Source organism: Amphibalanus amphitrite, unplaced genomic scaffold (assembly GCF_019059575.1).
Source record: "Amphibalanus amphitrite isolate SeventyFive unplaced genomic scaffold, NRLGWU_Aamphi_draft 000003F_arrow, whole genome shotgun sequence".
In the NCBI taxonomy this organism is placed as follows: Eukaryota; Metazoa; Arthropoda; class Thecostraca; order Balanomorpha; family Balanidae; genus Amphibalanus; species Amphibalanus amphitrite.
In genome coordinates this window covers 497224-518614 of record NW_024881500.1, presented here as the reverse complement: position 1 = coordinate 518614, position 21391 = coordinate 497224, and the positions used below count along the sequence as shown (strand labels likewise).

The window sequence follows — 21391 nt, the reverse complement described above, 5'->3', positions numbered from 1 at the left end:
CAGATGGTCACCCGGACCAAAAAGATATTCGTTGGAGGCCTGTCTGCACCTAGCACGCTGGAAGACGTCAAAAACTACTTTGAGCAGTTCGGGCGGGTAAGTGGACTGCGCCGCGACCGCGCCAACTTTGTCTCAGAGCTGATTGTCAACTCAGTTTGTCCCGTGTTTTGTCGGAAGTGCAGTGCGGACCTGGATTACTAATACTTTCCTCTGGGATCCGAGTCTAGATGTTGACCGCAGAAGGTATAAGGCTCAACACTGCTGTTTCTAAATAACCACTGGGATTTTAGAGCGTGGCCAGGTATCATTATTCCCGCTATATCGCTATTTTCGTCTGTCCGTTTCCCTGAATTCCTCGTCATTCGATATCTGGCAACCGAGAATATCCCACCATCTGCGCTAACGTCGGAAAATACCACGGAGAGACCACCAGATGAGTCTCCTATAGATAGAACACGCCAATGGCACCTTTCGGGCCATGCAAGGCACCCGTAATACCTATGCGTTTGCGCCTGTCTTATATTTTGTACAATTTCAGCCCGTATTTTTTGTTTAATAAACTTGGTTATGATAATGATGGTGATGGTGTGATTGTGCATGGTGCATATATCCGAATGAACCTGTGCATATGGGGATGCTGGGCACAAACATCCCACCCATCTGCCTCAAGCATTGCATGCTGCTCGTAACCTCTCTGTTCTCTCCTTTTCGTATTCATCCTTTTCCCAGGCCTCTGTCCTCGCCTCTCTCTTCTCTCCCTGTCCCCCCCCCCTCTCTCTCTCTCTCTCTCTCTCTCTCTCTCTCTCTCTCTCTCTCTCTCTCTCTCTCTCTCTCTCTCTCTCTCTCTCTCTCTCTCTCTCTCTCTCTCTCTCTCTCTCTCTCTCTCTCTCTCTCTCTCTCTCTCTCTCTCTCTCTCTCTCTCTCTCTCTCTCTCTCTCTCTCTCTTAATTCATAATTCATCCGTTTCTCTCTCTTTCTCTCCTCTCTCTTTCTCTCCCTCTCTCTCCCTCTCTCCTTCTCTCTCTCTCTCTCTCCCTCTCTCTCTCTCTCTCTCTCTCTCTCTCTCTCTCTCTCTCTCTCTCTCTCTCTCTCTCTCCCCCTCCCCCTCCCTCCCTCATTCCCTCCCCCCGCACCTCGTCCCATCGTCGTGTCCGTCTCTGGCCGCGTCGTCAGCTCGTCATCGGCCCCCGACGATCGCGGCTGGTTAGCGACGCGGCGCCGCTCACCCGTGGCTATCGCCGCCCCCGCCCCCGCCCCCGCCCCCGCCCCGGCCCGCCGCTGACCGGTCGGCGGGTGTCGCGTTGACCCGCTTATCTCGCGGTGGGGCCGGTGGCGGTGCGCCACAATCAATAGGTAGGCTCGCGGCGCTGTATTCTCCACTCATCTGTATTCCAGCCGCGTCGATTGTGTTGGATTACGGCCCGGTGGCTGGGCAGCCGTCGGACGCCGGGTGGCTACCAGGGCTGTCCGGCATTCCCGGTTTCCGACTCTGTCTCAAACCGTCTCATTGGACCTCCTGTGTATTTCAACCTCCAGTTATCCTGCTACAAATATATAATTCCTTATTAGCTCAGATAATTCATCCGTTGCTCAGAAACCAGACATCCTAGTTTTATTAGTCTAGTTCTTCGATGCTGTCATAAATATGGATCACCTTAACTGTCAATCAGTTGGGAGCTTACGAGCATCAATATTTCGACCTTTTGAACTACGGCTTCACATTATCTTGAAGAATACTGCCCTAAATTAAAGAAAGGTCATTTCCGAGCCCAACTTCTCCCGTGGGTGATGTATGTCCCCATGACCTTAATCGTCCCAAACTTGTGACGAACGTTATTCAGGATTGGGGATATTGCCTCGAACACATGATGTTTGCATGATAAAGTCGAAAACTTTGCCAACGGTAGATCGACGACCAGATTTCGTGCCGGCGGGCCATACCTCTCCGGCTGTGACACATCAATGACGTCATCAATCTAGCCAGCCCGGCCGCCGCCATTCAGCCGGCCGAGCAGACCGCCGGCAAAGTTTATGGACAACTTCTGAAATTACGTCATGAGTTCGAAGTGTGGCTTGATCAATGTTGCAGTGTTTGCCACGTTCCACTTGCCTACCTAGGGGTGCGATATCTTGATTGAGAGGCATGTTATGGCGTTTCTGTGTGTAACTGTATGGGCAAAAGTTTGTATGAGATTTAAATTGATGAATATAAATTGGAGTTGATTTCCTGTAACGGCTGACAAAATTAGTACCTATACAGTTTCTGGAAGGTCCTAAACCGTTCTAACGCACTTTGGGTGTCGTTGATGTAGCGTATTTTTAAAATTGGTTTTACTATCATTTTTACAATACTAGTCTTGAGAGAATGCCTACAGTGGCAATAATATAACGCAAACCTCATTAGACCCAGAGAAGCACGTTCTTATGAAGCAATGCGCCGTGTTGTGAGATTACTTGGCAAGAAGGCTGGGTGTTGCCGAGTAGTGTAATGCCGCCCGCTCTGGCGTCTTGACACTTCATTACCGTGATAAATTGTCACATTAAAAGTTGTCGTGGTGCTAATCATATTCATGGCCCGTTATATATGACGCTCGGCTAAGAAAAGCGCCGGAAGCGCAAACGGCCGGCGAGTGTGACGAGCCCTCTCTTATCACCCTGATGACCCCAATTATTGTGCTGCGCCCCTTCACGAGAAGAGTCCTCTAACGCTGCTCAGGACTCTGCATTGTTGCATATAATCCGTTCATGTTAAAGTGTTCAGTATTGCCCGTTCATCCGTCTTTTTTCCCGGTTTCCTCAATGCCTAAGCCCTAAATTAGTTTCTTGCACGGTCAGGCTAGTACAATTGTGGACAGTACTCTAGATCAAAAATAAAATGAAATCATGCCTATGATTGGACCCTGAGAGCATTGATGAGAAATACGACAGTTATCATCCATGCTGAGGGCAATCAATATTTTGAAATATATGGGGCAGGCTCGTCATTGAAAGTGTACTGAATGTGCTATGTGCATAAGGTTTAGGTACCTGATTGGTGGCGTCGCATGTCCGTATTGTATTCGATGATGCTTTCACCCTATTCATCATTGTGACGTTAGTTTTATCTGGTTTTCAGATAGAGGACGCAATGCTAATGTTTGACAAGCAAACGAACAGACATCGAGGTAAGTGGATGGAGCATTTCGTTCCTATTAATTTTCTGCCATTTACATTTTTTTCTTTGATGTATTCTGAGCTGACCGAATGACGTATTATCTTTACTAATGCGTTGTTATTCTTTGTTTTTCCTCTTCGATGCATGCTTTTATATAACTCAGCCTTTATCTAGGGTACTTTCCGATTTGCAGGAGTCCGTTATATCTCCTGATTTTATGAATGCTGATAATCCGAAGGAAATATGCGTATGTGGAAGATAAATGCCAACAGCCTGTTGAATAAGCGTGTATGACTAACTGCTCCATTGAGTCCATAGGATAGACTGTATAGAATGTCAACGTGATGCTCAATGAAGTTTAGGAGATAAAAGTTATTCATTGGTAAGGCAAACTCCCTTATGCACCCGTGGATGCAAAATCACTGATGACTCGTTCTGATTTCCTCGAGCCGTGTGGGCTTTAAGCTATCGTAACAATAAATGAGCTCGTCCCGAAGCTGCCTCAGTTTGGGACCCCGCGGATCCAAGCTGTGACAACCCAGGACTATCGCCTCCCCGAGTTGTTAGCCGCTTGCACAGTTTTGAGCCACCACTGTCGCTTAGTGAAGGTTGCAAGCTTTAGTTTCAGGCACTTTGTCAGTGAGCTGCGCCAGTTCTCTAACTGAGGTAGTCTCTGGTCGACATGGATGACCCCTGTGACCTCTCGGTACCTCACGGCTATCGCCCCCCCCCCCCCCCCGGTCACCGCGCGACGAGCCTCGGGCGACGCTGCTCCGACCGACTCGCGGCTGAGTGTGCGACATCCGCCTGTTTGTGTCGGCCGATACGGCCCGGCTGCGGCGGCCGACTGCAATTTGTGCTGGTCGTTTCACGGCGGGACTCGACCGCGCCCACGGCGGTGTGCGCTCGCCCAGCTCGACTCAATCTCAGTACGACGGGAGTAGAGCCGCCGCACACCGCCCGGCGATCGTCACGCCGGCATAAACGACAAAACACCGACCCGCTTTGGCCGCGCCAGACAATTTTCAGACTTGCGCCGGCGATCCCAGCGGGCGGTTTGCTGCGATTCGATTTGGAGACAGGTTGCGGCTTTCTTCCGTCAGGAGTCTGGGAGACCTGTAGGCGCAAAATATCTTTGATGGTTTGGCGGTCTGCTAATAGTAGCAGAATGGCAGGAGCTATACTTTTCTAAAAAATGAATTTCCAACAAATCTATAAGCTAAGCAGCAAGGTAAAACGTGAATCTTTATGCCTTATTGTTGTTGAGCAATTGAAGTAGTTTACTTTCCTGTCAAACGGCGCAGACGATAATTACTCGTCGGTCATTCAAGAAAGCTGAATTATTTTTCTTAACTCGTTCAGAATATATCACATAACATGCGCGGCAAAAGGGCATCGTGTGAACATCATGTTACATCACTGAGGCACGACAAACCTATGCTTACTCGTTACGCTCGCAACCGTGCACAAGTCTTGCAGTGTAAATGCTGTCACTTCCCAGTCCCGATGGGATCTGGACAGAGTACACGGAATGTGCAACATGCATGCACATTGCACAATGCAGTAGCACTGTGGTTGAGGTAGGTTTCCTATCAGTGTTGCTGTCATTCACACCGTCGAGGGTATATCAGTGACCAGTGTTATGCTCCATTAGACCGCCCTGTTCAGTGTTCAGTGTTCATGCGGGGTCTCTTCGGTTATGACAGTGGCGCGGAAGGGGTAATGTAGGCAAGTTGTAATCCTTGTATAAGGAGGTATTTCATTGTATAGGCAAATCCTTGTATATTAGGCAAATTATATCTTACATTGGTCACAGGTATGTACAGAACGTCGTGCATTGGGTTCCTTTGACATGCTACTACCCTTACATACACCTTTGAATTTGCAACCGCTTATCATCACATGAATAATCGTATTTATCAACTGCATCGCTGGATCGTAAGCTGCAAGGATAAAGTTCACCATGCCACAGACGTAAATTGCAAGGTTATCGAGAGACTCCAAAAATTTTACACCGATCTAAGCACTTCTACACTGAACACTTCCAATAGTTCCCAGAGATCCTCTCTCTGATTGTTACCGTTCTTGGCAGCGCGACAATCCCCTCAGAGCGTTCCCTACGTGACCTGATAGCTGCAGTGACCGGTCCCAACCCCCCCCCCCCGTACCGTTCGACCCCGAACCTGCGTGGGCGAGCTCGGCTAATCGACGGCGATTCGGCGACGCTCGTATCCCGCACTAGATGGTCGCCGCCGTCTTCTCCCGTTCGCCGGAATCGTCTCCAGCGGCGCTAATGGCGCAGAGACAATAGCGGCGCGATCGCCGGCGCGTCTGGGTCATTAGAAGCCGGACCGGAGAGATGCCGCAGTCAAATTCGACTAACAAGCGGCGCCGCTCCTGGCCACGAAACTCTAACAAGCGGCGCACCACCAATTGATTTCATAGCGTGGCAGACGCTCGTAAAAACGAGGCTGGTTGGATGCTCTGACCGGCCACGGGAACTGCCGCCTAGCGATTTTGGTCGCATGTGGTTCCTGCAGGAATCAATCAGCGATCATGATCGCTGGCTGCTGGTTTCTGCTTGCTGGTCGCTGGCTGCTCTTCGCTAGTTGTTGGGTATTGCCCTAGCTCTCAGGGCACTGGTTGCAGATCTTTGTCCATTGGCCGCTACAGTCGCTCACTACCAAATGTTATAGGCATTTAATATTGCCTTCCCTTTGGCAAGCATTTTACAGCTGACCCCCAATATTCAACATTTTTTTATTTCACTCTAGTCTAGACATGCTAAGAATGATAGAAAATGGCCAAGTAGCGTAAGCGGATTGCCATGAACTGATTGCTACAATGCTAGTTGTCTTGACGTCTCACGGATCAGCACCCTTTAGGGTGTATTTTTCTATCTCACCGCCCCAACAAATCGCATTGCATTCAATCAAATGCAAATGTTGTTTGTCAGCTAGGCACTGAGTAGGGCGACTAAGCAGTAAATACAATCAGTGTCAACTGACGACCGTTTCCATTCGGGCCGCTGAATGGGCAATAAACTCCGCTAACGAAGCGACTGCAGTGGGCCGTAATATAAAAGGTCATTAGTGGGCCGTGCCCATTTCAGGAATGAATAAAGCGCTAATGGTCTGATAGCTGTCACATGGTACACAAGCCAGTGCTGAAATCGTACATAATAATGAGCTGCTAACGATTGCGATAATAAGGATGTACATCGCTAACGTTAAATGGCTTGGCATTTCAAAGAGCCAGCGCCGAAAGCTGGCCCAATGGTGATGAAAAATCGAAACATAACAATGAGACATGTTTTGGGTTCTTGCAACAAAACAGCATTTGCACCTTTTCGTACATTAGTTTGGTTTTCAGAATTAAAAGGAGGACTTACGGCTGAGGTAATGAAATATGGCTGGTGCGCTATTACATCTCGCACGAGTTTCCCTAATTCTACTTCTGACATTCAACACCAGTAAAAGAGTATCACGACAGAAGTTAATTAATACGACGTCCATCTTGGGCCGGGTTTTACCACCATCGCTGCCACTCCGGCGAGCGCATTTCAGCTGCTAATTAATCCTGACTAATTACCATATGTTTTTGTCCCGTAATCTTAATCGATTGTTGTTCTGGCGCCGCCGAGAAGAGAGGTGCGCGGGAGCTGTTGGCGTTTTTCAGAGCCCGGCCTGCTGAGCTAAAGACGGGTAGAACAGCTGGCCGATTTGCTAGGGTGCTGTTTTGTCAATCTGCGTGGATTGTAGTGGATTTGTGCCCTGTGGTTCTTGCTCTAGGGCAAGTGGTGATTGATACTCGAATGACGGACAGCCGATTAAGGAAATACAATCAAAATTAAAGCTCACGATGATAGAGTTAAAGATCAAATTGATCTTCCATTTATTACCATGTTAAATTTGAAACTGTATCAGCTGTGTCTATTGGTGTTTGACTATTTCATTTCAAGTTGGATATTTGCCGCCATGGTATTGCAAAGTTACGCCATTTCATCACACGCAGCTATATCACTGCCACTGTTTATAATTGTTGGTGGCCAACTTTGTACGTCGTGCGGCTGTGTGCGGGTCGCGGGAGTGGGTCGCCGGCTACTGCTGCACACCCATCTTAGTTTGATCGATGTCACCTTTCTGCCTCCGGCGGACTCTTTTCACGGGGGTCGCACACCGGTCGCCAAACTCGGCCGCCGTACCCGACACAATTTAACTGCCGTCGTCGTCGGCGACGCTCCGCGGCCCATTTTAACTGCGGCCGCCCCTCTCGCGACAGAGCGGCGGGCGAGTGCCCGCTGCCGCCGCCGCCGCCGTCGTCCCACATAAAACAGCTAATCGCCAGCCCGTCTGACATTTTCATCTCCTCTCAAATCTCGTTGTCGAGCGCGTAAGCCGCCATAAACTTCAATTAATGTACATATTCATCTCGGAGATGATGGCCCGGCGGCAAGTCGGGCCATTGGACCATTGGACCGGATTGTGTCCGAGCGAGCAACTCTGAGCTATGGTTCGGCCGCCGTATCTGCCATAGCGGTAAATAACGAGTTTAAAAAGGCGGCTCACCTCCCCGGAAGGCATATTTTATGCCACAATCTGGCACATCAAATGACACGTATTTTTGGGAGATAACTGTAAAACCGGGTATAGTTACTACTGCCCAGTTTACCAGTTTACCATTAGCTTGTTAGTGAATATTTCCCTGCAATGCCGTCAACAAAGTCTCGATCATTTCTGTGGCCGGCGGCCAGTGATTTCAGCCAGTACTGAGTCTGACAGGGGCGGTGTATTCCTAACTGGGCCTGTCACGAGCGGACGCTCCTCTGCAGTATGCCGCTGTCGCCGACCGGTCCGGTTCTCAGTACCACTGACGGGCATATTGCGCCTCCGTCGAACGCGGCTCTATTTGCAGATGCAGCCTGTATACGGCCGGAAGGCAATGTCGATATGTCGGGGCCGATGCGGCGTGCTTCCACAAAAATTTATTTACAAATAACGCCATGATCTGTGGTGTGGTTTGTCGTTATGCAAGTTATATTTAAATATTTTCATTGGTTTGTTATGAATGACTTAGATTTATCGACTTCCGACGAGCCATTGGGCCAATGTAGTTTGAACTATTCTCGTGTCTTGATCGTAATGTTTATCAGCGTTTGATTCCGGGATAACTTAGTGGGCTATTTCTGATATTAGCTTTATGATATATCTGCCGATGTTGACGGTGAGTTCAGTCATCTTGACAAATAATTCTGCAATGGCTGATCCCAAGGAGCCGAAATGGGCCTCGAGATTGTTCTGAGCTCAGGACAAATCTCAATTCAGTGGGTAGCGTCGCAGCGGGCTCTGATACATGAAAATACTCTCTGAACTGTTCTGAAAGACGCCACAACTCTCTGGCCTTTGTCCCGTCTAGCAGTTACATTTTGACGGATAATTTCCCATCTGCGACTTCATTGTATCTTATGGTCATGTTTGTTTCATGATGATCTAAATGATAATGCGATCAAATACATCGCAAAGAGTTTTGAGATTGCTTCTGAATGTCAGACTCGGAAGAACGCTGGTAGAATCACTGAGCGGTTGGTTATGCCGATCTTTTCAAGCTCGCCGTCCTTTGACATTTATTTTTGATGCAAAGCGTGAGCCGTGCGGGCCATTTTGAAGCTTGGACATGGAATTTACATTCAGTGTTGACTCATTGACTCATTGACTTTGCCTCTGATGTGGTAATACTCTATTATCACATCATTTCTCATCTTTTTGTGGACAGCAGCAGTGTTCGAGCAGTAACTCTTCCCTTGCTGCAAGTAACTGCTGTTTGCCTGATTATCAGACGTGCAGCACTGCTGTCAAACGCCTTGGGATAATGTTACCGGCACATGCTGCAACATCGTGTAACGATCTGTGACAAAGTGAACTCAGCGAGCTTCCCACCTTTGTTTGTGCTGAATCGTGAACCGCGCCCATTTAAACAGTCCCTTCACCCCTCGTAAACAGCGCAGCGGTGACGCTAATTCTAATCTAACATGATGTCTAACGTGCATTTCCTCCGTTGCAGGCTTCGGATTTGTCACATTCGAGAGCGAAGACGTTGTCGACAAAGTGTGCGAAATTCACTTCCACGAAATAAATAATAAAATGGTGAGTAGCCGATGTGGCGGCCGAATATACGGCCCTGTTCTAATGCGGCGCGCACATTTCGCCGCTATCAGCTTGTCGGCGGCACATCGTCAGTGCCACATTGGCCTGAATTCGCCCTCTAGGCCGCCGGTAAAATCCGAACTCGGTGCGGGACCGCACTGTCCAACTGCAGACTGCCGGCCGGCTCTCCGTTTTATGGCGTGGCTTTTTGTGGGCGCGTGATGAGCAGTCGATCCGCGGTCTCGTATTCCAGTTCGCTTCTGCTCTGAATGAATCTGATGAGGGAGGAAGGGCCCTAATTGGCTAGGTATCGATCCAGTCGAGTCAGAGTGTCGGCCCTGAGGGGCACTCACGCCAAAGACGATGAAAAAAAAACTAAGACGCGGCGCATATTTTTGCTGACACGCTTTTTCATTTAGTCCTTGTCCCTTCAACCTGCGCTGTGTTTTAACCTCAACTACAGGGTGTCTCAAAAGTTCGTTCACAGGTACCAGCCATGCTTTTTTGTCAATAATTCTGAATCAACAAGAAATTAACAGTCGAAATTTTGCATGGGCATTGGTGACAACCTTCCTCAAGCAGTCTCATTGTTTTCAAGTGCATTCGACCCTTCATGAGCTCACAAAAAGGGTTCACCTCTGACCATGGGTGAGGCACGAAAATGTAGGTTGCAAAGTCGGGTATGTTGTGAAACTCTCTGTTTCAGGGGTAATGGGAATGGTTAAGTCGGAAATGACACATGGCTAAGTGTCGGCGAGGATGAGTGCAACATGATGATCATCTCATAAAAACGGTGGCTAAAATTTTTGAAGGACGAAACCATGCGAGACTAACGGCGTTTTGAACGACCCTCGCACGACAGCAGACTCGTGTTCCGGAAAGCAGCTGAAAATGCGGTCATAACTATTGAAAACTGGCAAGAAGGTCACAGACAGAGGTTACCCATTTTCAAAAAGTGCAGGTCATAGTAAAATAAAGACAAATTATAATTTGAAATTGTTTATAATATCTATAACGCTAATTTTTGGGGACAATAACACAAAAATTGTCAATGCCAAGGACACCTGACCCTCCAAAAGTGTCAGTTATTGTAAAATTTTATCTAACGAAGTTTCAAGAGGCAGATCTGCAGCGAATAATTTTCTTTTAAACACAAAAACCCGATTAAACCACACGATGGACAGGTTTGGGCCGTTTACAAAGCAGAACATCTCCCGAGGAAAACACTCCGCAACCGAGCGAATGTCTTGGCATGGGGAATGACGAGCGCTTGGAATTTGCAAAATTTGCACAATGTGTCTGAGAAACAGACGTCCGACACATTCTGCTACCATATGATGCGAAAAATTTACTCCTGGTACTTCCCGTTTGTTCAGGACTGGGGTCGTTTTGAAAAGGAAAATGGCGCTTGGGATGTCGGCGCCAGTCATTCATGAAGGAGTTAGCGCCAGAGAATGCCTACAAAATACTCAAGAATGGTGTCGATGCAAGCTGTCGGCTTTCAGGGAAAATCAGATGTTGCCGGGGAGCTAGTCAAAACTAAATCCGACGCAGAAACTGCAGGGGATTCCCCTGCAAGAGCTTGAAAGCTGGTAACCTTTTATCAGCCTCCGGCAGCTGACGGAGCAGCAAAAATCGGTATGGGCAAATATTTTTGGAGATACAGCAAAGGGGTTGGCTTCCAACCTTCTTAATCAGTTGTCAAAGCATGCATATTTGTCTAGTGTACATACAGACACCAAAACCTTATACTTTTTGCCGGTTCTTATATGCTTTATTGGCATGGGAAATGTGTGAACGAACTTTTGAGACACCCTGTAGTATAGTGTATATCTGGTCTTTATCTGGACTTCGAACTATTAGGCCAGAAACCGTATGCCTCCAATGTCTAAAGGAGACAAAAGAAATACGCAATGATTGTTCATGTCCGCGTCTTCTGATTCTGATTTTTCACTGCCAATGATTCATTTGTGCGCTCTCCGCTGGCTATATTTTACCTGTCTCAAACCCGTGTTGGCCAATCGGTGCGGCGGAAAGTTGGACCTCAGCTCTGAGACCGGCAGTTGGGCACTGCTGACTTCCCGCCTACCCAAGTGGGCCCCGGGGAGCCTTCAAATCGCCATCAGTAGTTCGAGCGGCGAATCCTGCGGCGGGAGCTCGCCTCCTGAGCGTTCCTCTCGGTCTGACTGCGGGCGTGTCTGATAGGTGTAGTAGGTGGGGAGGGGGATAAGTATAAGAGTAAGAAGACGGTGGAAGTGGAAGGTGGGATAGGTGAGAGTGGGGAAGGTGGGATAGGTGAGAGTGGGGAAGAGTGGATGGAAGACGGGAGTGAGGTCGTGGAGAAACAAGTGAAACTGAGGAGGATTGGGTGGATAGGAGAAAGGGACAGCGAAAGGAAAGGAACGCAGGGAGATGAAGAGTTAGGAACGGAGGGAGGACGGAGGAGGGATGCCAGAGGGAGGTGAATCGGGGAGAGAGGAGGTAAGAGGGCAGAGGAGGGAGACCGCTCTACCCGACTCGGCGCGGCGCGCTGCGCACGACAATACTCTGCAATGTGCTGGCTCAGCAGCGCGGCCGGCGCTCCCCATTGTGTACGCCCGGAGAACGGCCGAGTCAGCAGCGCGGCCGACGCGCGATCCCGCACCGCTCGCCACAATAGTCGCGGTCCATCTGCTGATGGATATGCGCCGTCACACCCAGAGAGATGGGATTACGGAGGAAAGCCGCGCGCCGGGCTGGGTGGAACTGGTGGGAGCGCGCGCGTCTGCGGCTGCTGTGTGCTGGGATACGACCGATGCAAATTTGTGGCAATCATGCTAATTTGTGGCGATTAACATTTGGTGTAGTTGACAATGCAATATTCCTCAGTCACTTGAAAACCGTTTATGAATTTTTGTTGATTTTATTTTTTCTTCTTGAATCCTTCTCTTTCTGTTGATTTATTTATTTTCTGATTTTTGACACTCGTCCACTGTTCTTCAGGTGGAGTGTAAAAAGGCGCAGCCGAAGGAGGTGATGCTTCCGCAGACCCTGGCGAGGGGTCGTACGGCGCCTCGTGGCGGCTACGGTGAGTTATTTAGACTAATCAGCCCACATTAGACATCCCTCCAACCCCATATCACCGGCCAGGAGGGCCTCACACTTCTGTCCTCACAACTCAAACTGTCCTCAGCTCTGTGCCCAAACTGTAACTATCTGCAATCAGTGTGCTGTGCAGCTGACGCTTGGTGTGTCTGAGTGTCGCCCATAGACCGGCGCGGTGCGGCGGGTCACATAGCTGGTGTTTTCTGTCACCTCCCCCTCCCGCCCCCTCCCCGTCCGACCGTGTATGTTTCCGAGCTTGTCTAGCCGTTGTCTGCTGTCTGTAAATCACGCCTGATGGGGCCGCAGCAGCGCGGGACGACGCTGCACCACTCGGCCGCCCTATTTATGTGGCCAATAACTCGCAGCATTGCCGACGGTGTACCGAGATTGCAGTTGCCCGCGGGATGGCCGGCGCCCTGTTGCTGCTGGGTGCGGATGTGACGGGGTCCGACTTCGAACACGCCGCCTAGCGGTCCGCGGGTTTGACTAGGGGGTAGATATCCCACATTTCACACGAACCTATTGTGTCCTATGTAGTGTATTATGATGAGACTGGCCATTGGTGGAGCAAAGTGCATACATAATGCCTTGATACATAAATATAAAGCGCGCCAAATAGCACTTCGTAACTTTTACTGTAACCCATTCGAACTCGCAACGACGAGGGGCATGCTGATACAATGTGCTTTTGCTGTTGCCACGACAGGAAAATACCATATCTTCCATGTGTGCACCTAACAAATGATAAACTGTCAACCTACTCCGTGGGCTTTGCTAAATTAACTTCGCTGCAATTAATACTTGATTTATTTTGTATCCTTATAAAGTAAATGTGATTATCAGCACCAGTTTACCCTAAAAAGAATCGGTTCCGTGCCCCTGCTTCCTCCCATCAATAGTGCAGAGACGCTGAGGCTGACTGGTGGTCGTTCATTACGTCTTTTCCGGCCTGTTTTGCTACGTACTAAAGGATCATCCTTGTTCGTGCGTGGTAGTGACGTCATACGCCCAAAAGGCGCTCGCAGCTGATAAATCGCCGCACAAAATTCCCTGGATTGGCTGTCCACAGTTTAAAATGATGGCGATAGAGACGATGGGTGTGAGATACGGTCAGTTCTCATATTTGAGGGCGTATCACATGCTTCAAAGTGGGCATTATATCTTTTAGTTTGCGGTGGTGGTTGCAAAGTTATGTTAGCCTCTGTTAAAATATGTACGTTATTGGTGACAAAACTGCAATAGACAAGCGCTAAAATGTACGACTTTAGAAATGCCGCTTACCAACATATACTTACTCACTTACCTACGTAAGTTTAGTGGGATTGAATGTAACGTTCGAATCGCACATCCCCATTCACAGAGAGTGTGGTCACTGGGGTGCTGCAAAATGGTGCGTATGCCGTGCCAGCCAACCCATGCATCTGCTAGACCACTGTCCGTTTCCCATGATAGAATGCTGTATATTGCGAACATTAGTTCCTTACATTATTTTGATTAGGTGAGCCTGCGACCATTTTTTGTTTTCTGGCACGAAAATGTTTCCCCAGAAGGCGGGTAGATGAAAATTAGCAGATGTTACGTTAAACGCAATGAAATTTAATGTTCAAAGCGATTGCATTGATAACTTTCTTGTTTATCCAGCAAACTGGACCGATTTGTTATATTTTGATTGGTTTTCTTTTGTTCTCTACGAATGTCAGTACAAAAAGCTGTGATGCAGTATCTAGTATGAAGTCATGCAAACAGTTTTCAATATACTGCTTTTTTACATTTACCTAAATGCATATCCCGGAATCCCCTCTGAGAAACATCCAGTAGAAGCAAATTTAGAAGCGATTGCTCTTATTTAGTGATGCCGTGCATCGCAACATTTTATGTTACATCTTTATTCTTTGAACGTTACCCAGCCATTTTTCCGTCGCAACCAACCTGCCTGCATGCTATATTCGCCTGCAAGTAGTTGACCCTTTTATCGAGTTGTACCATGTCGTATCATGAGTTTTCCACCCAACTTGCGAAGCTTTATTCTACGCTTTTGGAATTCAGCAACATAATGTTGTTGCCACCATTATTGGGAGTCAGTTTTTAAATGATTACCTACGAGTAATGTTTCACACTTGGTTACAGGTCATCAAAATAAATGAATTACGGTGCTCTTTAATTGTCAATCGTTTGATGAAATAATCTTCAAACTTATTTTCCGCTGTTTGCGTCACTTGCCGCCCTTGCTTTGTACCAACATATGACCTGAATTTGACCTGAATTCGATCTGGTTTGTCGCAGGCTTCCAGGCGGCGGCTGCGTACGCGGCTTACGCTGGTCGCGGCTACTCCAGTTACCCGGGCTTCGGCTTCCCTTACGGTAAGTGCTCCCTTCTGCCGAGTCACAACGGAGTGCATCCTGTAGCTGTCGCCTCTCTTAGACTGCGTCATTTGCTCTTACTTGTAGCGTTGTACCGAATGAGTAACGCCCTTCTGGAGCTCGCAGTACATTCAGTACTTACATTTGTTGATTTTGTAGCACAGATGCAGATGTGCCTTTGCCTTCCCAATAACTTTTGCTGCATTTTAAATGTGTGATAGGATCTGTGCTTTTTATTGTGTACGCTCAGATCACGCACAACTGGCCATCACAGACGAAGAAGTGTTTCTTTATCATCCTGCTCCTATGTTATAGGCTCCAAACGAACTGCATAGACCAACCAGCTCCTGTAGTCTACGCTGACTTTTTTCAACCAGATCTATCTCCATCTGCGAGAATCTGCTGTTCGATTATCGTCCTAGTAGCCCGACTCTCGGTGGCTCTACCAGTTCTGTAGATCTCTTCCAGTTGCGTAGAATGGTTTGTCTGTGGTCATGGGCGCTCATTTCTCGCAGGCGACTTTTATTCCTCGTACTTTGGTGCTGGGTGTTGGGTGTCTTTTTTCCTGTAGAAGAGGCTTTTTCAGCCGCTCTTCACTTTCTGGTAGTCGATTTTCCTCGGCGAGTTTGTTCCGTAGTTGACCTCTGCCGTCATGGGTGATTGTTGACCTAGGTCTTTTGATCGGATGGTAGACTTGAAGATGCCTGTTGGGTGAAAGCTTTATTATGATAACCTACGAATCGTCTGGCTTCCCGAAGAACATGGCTTCTTTGATGTAGGAAATTCAGTATCTTGTTGTCCCTGTTGAGGTTACTACTCTAAGTTGTCTGTTCATGAATGGCGGACTATTTAGTAAAAAGGTTCATTCGTCTTAATTGCTTTATAGTGTCTATGATGTCGCTAATTCTATTACGATATTTTGGCATGTAAGTTTTCTATACAGTTCAAGCCTTCCAGCAAACAGTAGGTACGTCGCTTCAAGTTGCATCCACTTTATTTACGATCAAAAGGCATTGCGTTTTTGGATGTTTGTGACTGACCTTGCCGTTTTCCTCTAGGTTATCTGAGTGGTGATGCTGGAACGACATCGCGTTTCTCTAACGGGCTAGTTGGCAACTTCGTTTGGTCACTTCATTGCCCCAAGACCATCCCCACCAAATGAGCTCGCGGAGTACGCCAATGCTCAGACCCGTGTCGACTATGCGTTTGTGGGACGCCACGCACTAGGGGACAACCGGGTTACCGGATCGGAGCTGTCCGTCTTTCACGCGCCTGGATCTTTCACCTCTTGTCTGGCCTCCGTGTCGAGATGTGCGGGTGCACAACCCACGGTGCTGGGGCGAAGAGGCTATCGAACCATCAGAGATGGACTGGGGAGCACTGGCGTTCCTGTCTGTGATGTGGATGACAACGTATGGGAGACCGGGTGTGGGCGCCCCGAAGTTCTGGACTTTCAAAGTCTTTCCTTTCATTGCTCGATCGCAATGATTTTATCCCCTAGGCCAGTAGTCTAGGGCCTGGTGAATGTTTTCTCCTGGGCTTTGATGTTGTGAGCCAAAACGCGATCCGTTTCGCAATGCGCCGCTGAGTGGTGCGTTTTAATTGTACGTGTACAAAGGTAGCCATCATTTATGCCGCGTATGTTTGTTTTATTCAGCCACGATCGTAACACCTCGGTAGTGACGTAAACGCACGGGTATTGATCACGGATGTGCCTAATAAACTGCATGGCCGGAATTTTAACAATGTAAATAGTCGATGCTGGGTTTCCCCTGCTGGATTGTGCACTTCTGTGTCGCCTTTATGTGCGGAGAATGAAATAAATCCTGTTTTGTGTGTTCATTCACTTTTTGTTGCCTGCGTCTTTGCTTTGGTGTGCGCTGCTATTTCTGTTGTTTCTTTTTGTCTCATTATTTCGTGCACTAACGCTCTTTTTTCTGGTATGTGGCACTGCATCTTTTGTATATTTTCTTTGCACCGTCTTCTTTGCTTCAGTGTGTATGCATACCTTGCCCTGTGCCATGTTTTTTATGCTCTTGTGGCGAAGATAAGACATCACGAATCGCCGTTTTAATTTATGTGGGCTTCAAGAGAAAATACACTTCATCAAGCTGCTAAAAACTGTTGTAAACGCATTGCATTCTAACGGAATATGGGCCAGACGGGCGACTACGTCGCCTGTGATAAAACACTCTTCTCTACATGGGCATAGTCCTCTACTCTTCTTTACTGTTTCATGCATTCTGAAAACTGGTGTATTCCCCGTTAATTTGTTCGTCAAAGTCATGTGTATGGATGACATGAGAAGCTTTCTTATTTGATGCTATTTTCTTCTGAGATTGGCAGGTAAGGGGATCAACTATGGATTGCTTCCGTCGTTGCTCGACTTTTCCGCACCTAAAGATCTCCGCCGATGACCTTTGTGAAGGTGGTGACGAGCTTTAGACAGTCGGGATAAGCCTGTTGCATATTGAACTTCAGCTGCGATATAGAAGTGACGACATTCGGTGCTCGAATTCTCGTAAGATGTGTGTAGGGCTTGTTGTTCATTAGCGTTTTTCTTCCTGCTCGCATTGATTCGCTCCAGAAGCCGGAAGTTCTCTTCGGAAGTTCTGACTACACAAGCCTCCATGAATTATTTTTCAAGGAATATTCGTTAGGCTATAACAACCTTATGTAAAACTATTGGTTGTAGATGAAGTTGCGTTTAGGTACGATTAATTTTGGTGCGTATTTAGTTTCAGGCAGGAAAACGATATGCGCATTAAAAAAGAGAGATAAATTGAGAGTATTTGAAGCAGCCGCTTGTATTGAATCTCCTGGCCCTCAAAACATGCCAAGCCTTTACATCTCGACACGGATCTGTAGCACTGGCCAGGGAACTAGATCAACTCCTGGCCCCCGTGTCCGCTCTCTGCCTCTCTGCCCCTATCCACCACCCGGCTGAGACGGTGGTGTGCCTGCAGGCCTGCTGGTGGCGGCGCCGGGCCGCTCGCCAGTCCCCACAGGGGCGCGTCCCCCCGCCCTGGTCCCAGCCGCCGTCAGGCCCACCTATGCCGCCTGCCCGGCCGGTAAGCTCGGTCACTCTAATAACTACGTCTTAGTAATGAGTCTTAGAGACAAACTAGTTCGTTCTAGAGGTGTTGCAGTTCGTCCTAGAGTGCTGCAAATCGCCCTATATGTTCGCAAGCCGCCTTAGAGGTGTTGCGGTCACTTAGAAGCACTGCATTTTGTCTTAGAAACGCAGCAGGTCGCCCTATGGGGCACTGCACCTCGGCATAGAAGTTTGTATTTACTAGAATTGAGTCCAAGTGGGCTTAGTTTGTTCCGGATATGCTGCTGCGCTTGTACTGGAATTACCAACCCTAGTCTTAGAAGTTAGGCTATTTGTTCTAGGGCTACTACAGCTTGCTTGAAAGAACTACTTTTCTAGAATCCGTTTGATTCGATTGCAAAGAGTTAGAGCAGTTAGAAGAGCGGCACAAAGACGCGTTGTCCAGCTCTTAGGATTCTACAGCGCTGATTTAAGAGGTGTTACCATTGTTGTTGCCCGTCCCGTCCTTACATGCTGGGCTTCGTTTCCGAATGTCTACAGGCTGGTCTAGTTTTGTTATGCTTCGTTATAGAATAAGACAACTCATAGAGCAGCTGTGGCGCACTAAGTGTTAATGAAAAATAAAGTCGGGTCGATTTCTTCGACGTTGTGTGAGGGGACTAGGCTACCCAGGCGAGCATAGCTAACAACATGAACGTACGAACTCACTGACAACAGACGCAATCTCTGGCGGTGCAAAACATTGCCGCTTGCTCAGCTTTACCTACAGTAAAGTCTGCTTAAATTTCCCTTCACGTATCTTTCAACACAAGACGTGCCTCAGTCACGCCAAACTATGTATGTACATATCTACTTGCTTCTGGTTTCCATCAATCAGACATACTTCGGTGTGGCATTCGGCTCTTCAGCTTTCGCTGGTGCAGTTATGTACTTCCACCGCAAAGTTGGATCCTTTGCTCGGCTGTACACTGGGATCTCATTATATTCCCTTGGGAGTATACCCACTCTCGCTTACCTGCCTTTCTCCCCCGGTGGCCTGCTCCTCCCCACCACCGACCCTGTCCCCCCCGCTGACCCCTCCCCACTGACCCGTCCCCACCGACCCCTCCCCCGCTGATCTCTCCCCACTGACCCTCCCCCCCCCGCTGTCCCGCCCCTCCCGCCGACCCCTCCCCGCTGACCCACCCCTCCCCCGACAGCCGGTTTCACATCGTACGGCTACTTCCCGTCTCCGGCGGGGGCGGCGCTGGCGTCGAACGGCAGCTCGGAGCGGGCCAACGGCACCACCTACTACCAGGAGTACTCGGCAGGTGCGGTGCCGGCCGCCGGACCCGTCAGCCTGAGCACTCCGAGCCGCACCGAGAACCACGTCAGCCAGTCGCCGCTGCACCGGGACAATCCGTACGGCACGCGGACAGGTGAGAGGGGCCTTGGGTGAGAGCACAATCCGTACGGCACGCGGACAGGTGAGCGGGCAACCCGTACTGGGTGGAAATGGGAGAGGGAACAACCCGTATGACACGCGAACGGGTGATCAGGCTACCAGCACTGCAGGAATGGACCGGAGAGCGACCAATCCGTACCGTAGAATGGACAGGGAAGCGCACAGCCGGACGGCACGAAGAGAGGAGAACGAACCGTACGGGAAGGGGCAGGAGAGCAAACAAACCGTACGCCACGCGGACAGGGCACGGTCTATACGACTCACCTGAACACTTGAACGGGTTGTTATAGCTACAGGCATGTAAGCTGGGATTCTTATTTCATTCAACGACCAAACTAGACTATTGGCTTGAAGAGGAAAACCGCTGGAAGCTTGATAGAACAACACTCCCCAACACTTCCTCTCCTCATTCAGATAGAGCATCCTCTGTTTTGACGTTAGATAGGCTGTACCGCATTGCACCTGAGCGTGCGGCACAGTCTACCTTCCAGGCCGCGAAGATCTTGCGGGATCCAGAGCTACCCGGCGTTGCTGCGCTGTTTTGTTAGTATTTCCTGAGTTGATTTGTTGAAGAGGTTATTTAAAAGTGTTATTGTACATACATACTTTGCATGGAATTTCCAGAAATAGGTGCTTATTCACACCGAAATGATGAACGGGTTTCCGTTCATTTATTGAGGACATTATCAGCGCATTGTCCGTTCGTGGGTATAATTATTGGTTTAACATTAATCGAGATATACAGCGAAACGACCGACGCTAGGCTATAGAATGATACAGCTCGTCCCTGGCTGAGCCACTGCGAAACCTGATTGGCTTTCACTTGGTCGCCATTATAATGATATAGGGCCGAGTGCGGGTCCCTAACGCATCCCGCCGGCGGCGGTATCGGCCGCCGGAGTGTCCACTCGGCCACTCACTGATGGCTCAATAAATCGCCCACGAGAATCTAGCTCTGCACCGCGGCGGGCGCAATTTCTATCCAAACTGTCTGTCGACGCCCTGACGCAGCCATTCTTTGCGGCAATTATGGCAGCCGTCCGAGGGCATGACCGACTCAATAAGCTGCTCATTCCGTAGGGATAATTACAAACCGTCTAATTAGGTTTAATTCTAAATCAATACGCAGTTAAGTCTGGGCTCTTTGGCTTGTTTAATTGTTCATAGATATTGCACCTGAATGTGTCTGCGAGTTGGAACCAATCACCTTCCTTTGGCGTTGAACTTTAAGTAATGTTAACCCTCGCCGGACCTATTGGTTTTCTACATACGCGCCGGCCGAGGGGGGGCGGGTACGACCCCCCCCTCGCCGTTTCGCCCCTGGTGGAGCTAGCGCGTCCCGGAAAAAACGAGCGTGTGCGCCGTTACGAGACGCAGAGATTGGTACCCGATTTTAAGGTCCTAGGTCAACCGGTGACCTCTGAGGTCAGGTCAAGTGCCCCAAGGTACGGTTCAGTTTTTGGTGAATAACTTCGCAACAAACGGCCGCAGAGCGCCGATTTTGGCAGCATCGTGTTCGTCTCGCTCAGGCGCGTCGAATGATATACTTTTTGTCCGGGTCAGGTCAACTTGGGGTGTTGACCTCAGGTCAAGGTCAGGTCAGCACCCCCAGGTCACGAAGTTGGTCGAAAGAGGTCATGTCGCATATCACTCGATTCGGCAGGCCTTCCTGAGTCCATTGGTGGCTTTCCCGACTCGCTAGCTCAATTTGATCAAGAGTTATTGACGAAAAACTAATATGACCTTGATGACGTCATAAATGACGTCACGCAAGGTCAACATTGCAAAAATGACGCATCTAACCTTGCAAGGAGTGCATCAAATCACGATTCTGTGTGCTTGAGATAGTTGGAGATCGTTCCCGGCGCCAGAATAGCAGTTTTCATTTTTCCCCCATTGACTTATAATGGTGAGGTCACGAAAATTACCTGACCTCATATGACCTTTAGGAAAAATCCGAGATATACAAGTTGTGGGAATCATAATGGATACTAGATCCTGCAAGTTTCATTTCCCTGTGACATCTCCTCTGGCAGTGAGGGCGTTGCGAAGTTGCGACATCTGAACACCGTGCAGAGGTTCACTTATGACGTCATAGGTCAGTGACCTGACCTGACCCAAAAGTGCGGTTGGTGTCAAAAGATCCGGCT

The 21391-nt window shown here is 48.8% G+C and overlaps 1 protein-coding gene across 1 annotated transcript in view; it reads left to right on the top strand.

Moving 5' to 3' along the window:
- The window catches only part of LOC122393676 (RNA-binding protein Musashi homolog Rbp6-like), a 130545-nt gene that overhangs the window by 94955 nt on the left and 14199 nt on the right, over window positions 1–21391 (top strand). Inside the window, exons 6-11 of the mRNA XM_043389949.1 lie at window positions 4–96; window positions 3116–3164; window positions 9215–9297; window positions 12280–12364; window positions 14665–14742; window positions 18997–19215. Of these exons, the coding sequence (XP_043245884.1) occupies window positions 4–96; window positions 3116–3164; window positions 9215–9297; window positions 12280–12364; window positions 14665–14742; window positions 18997–19215 (607 nt within the window). The remainder of the gene's footprint in view (window positions 1–3; window positions 97–3115; window positions 3165–9214; window positions 9298–12279; window positions 12365–14664; window positions 14743–18996; window positions 19216–21391) is intronic.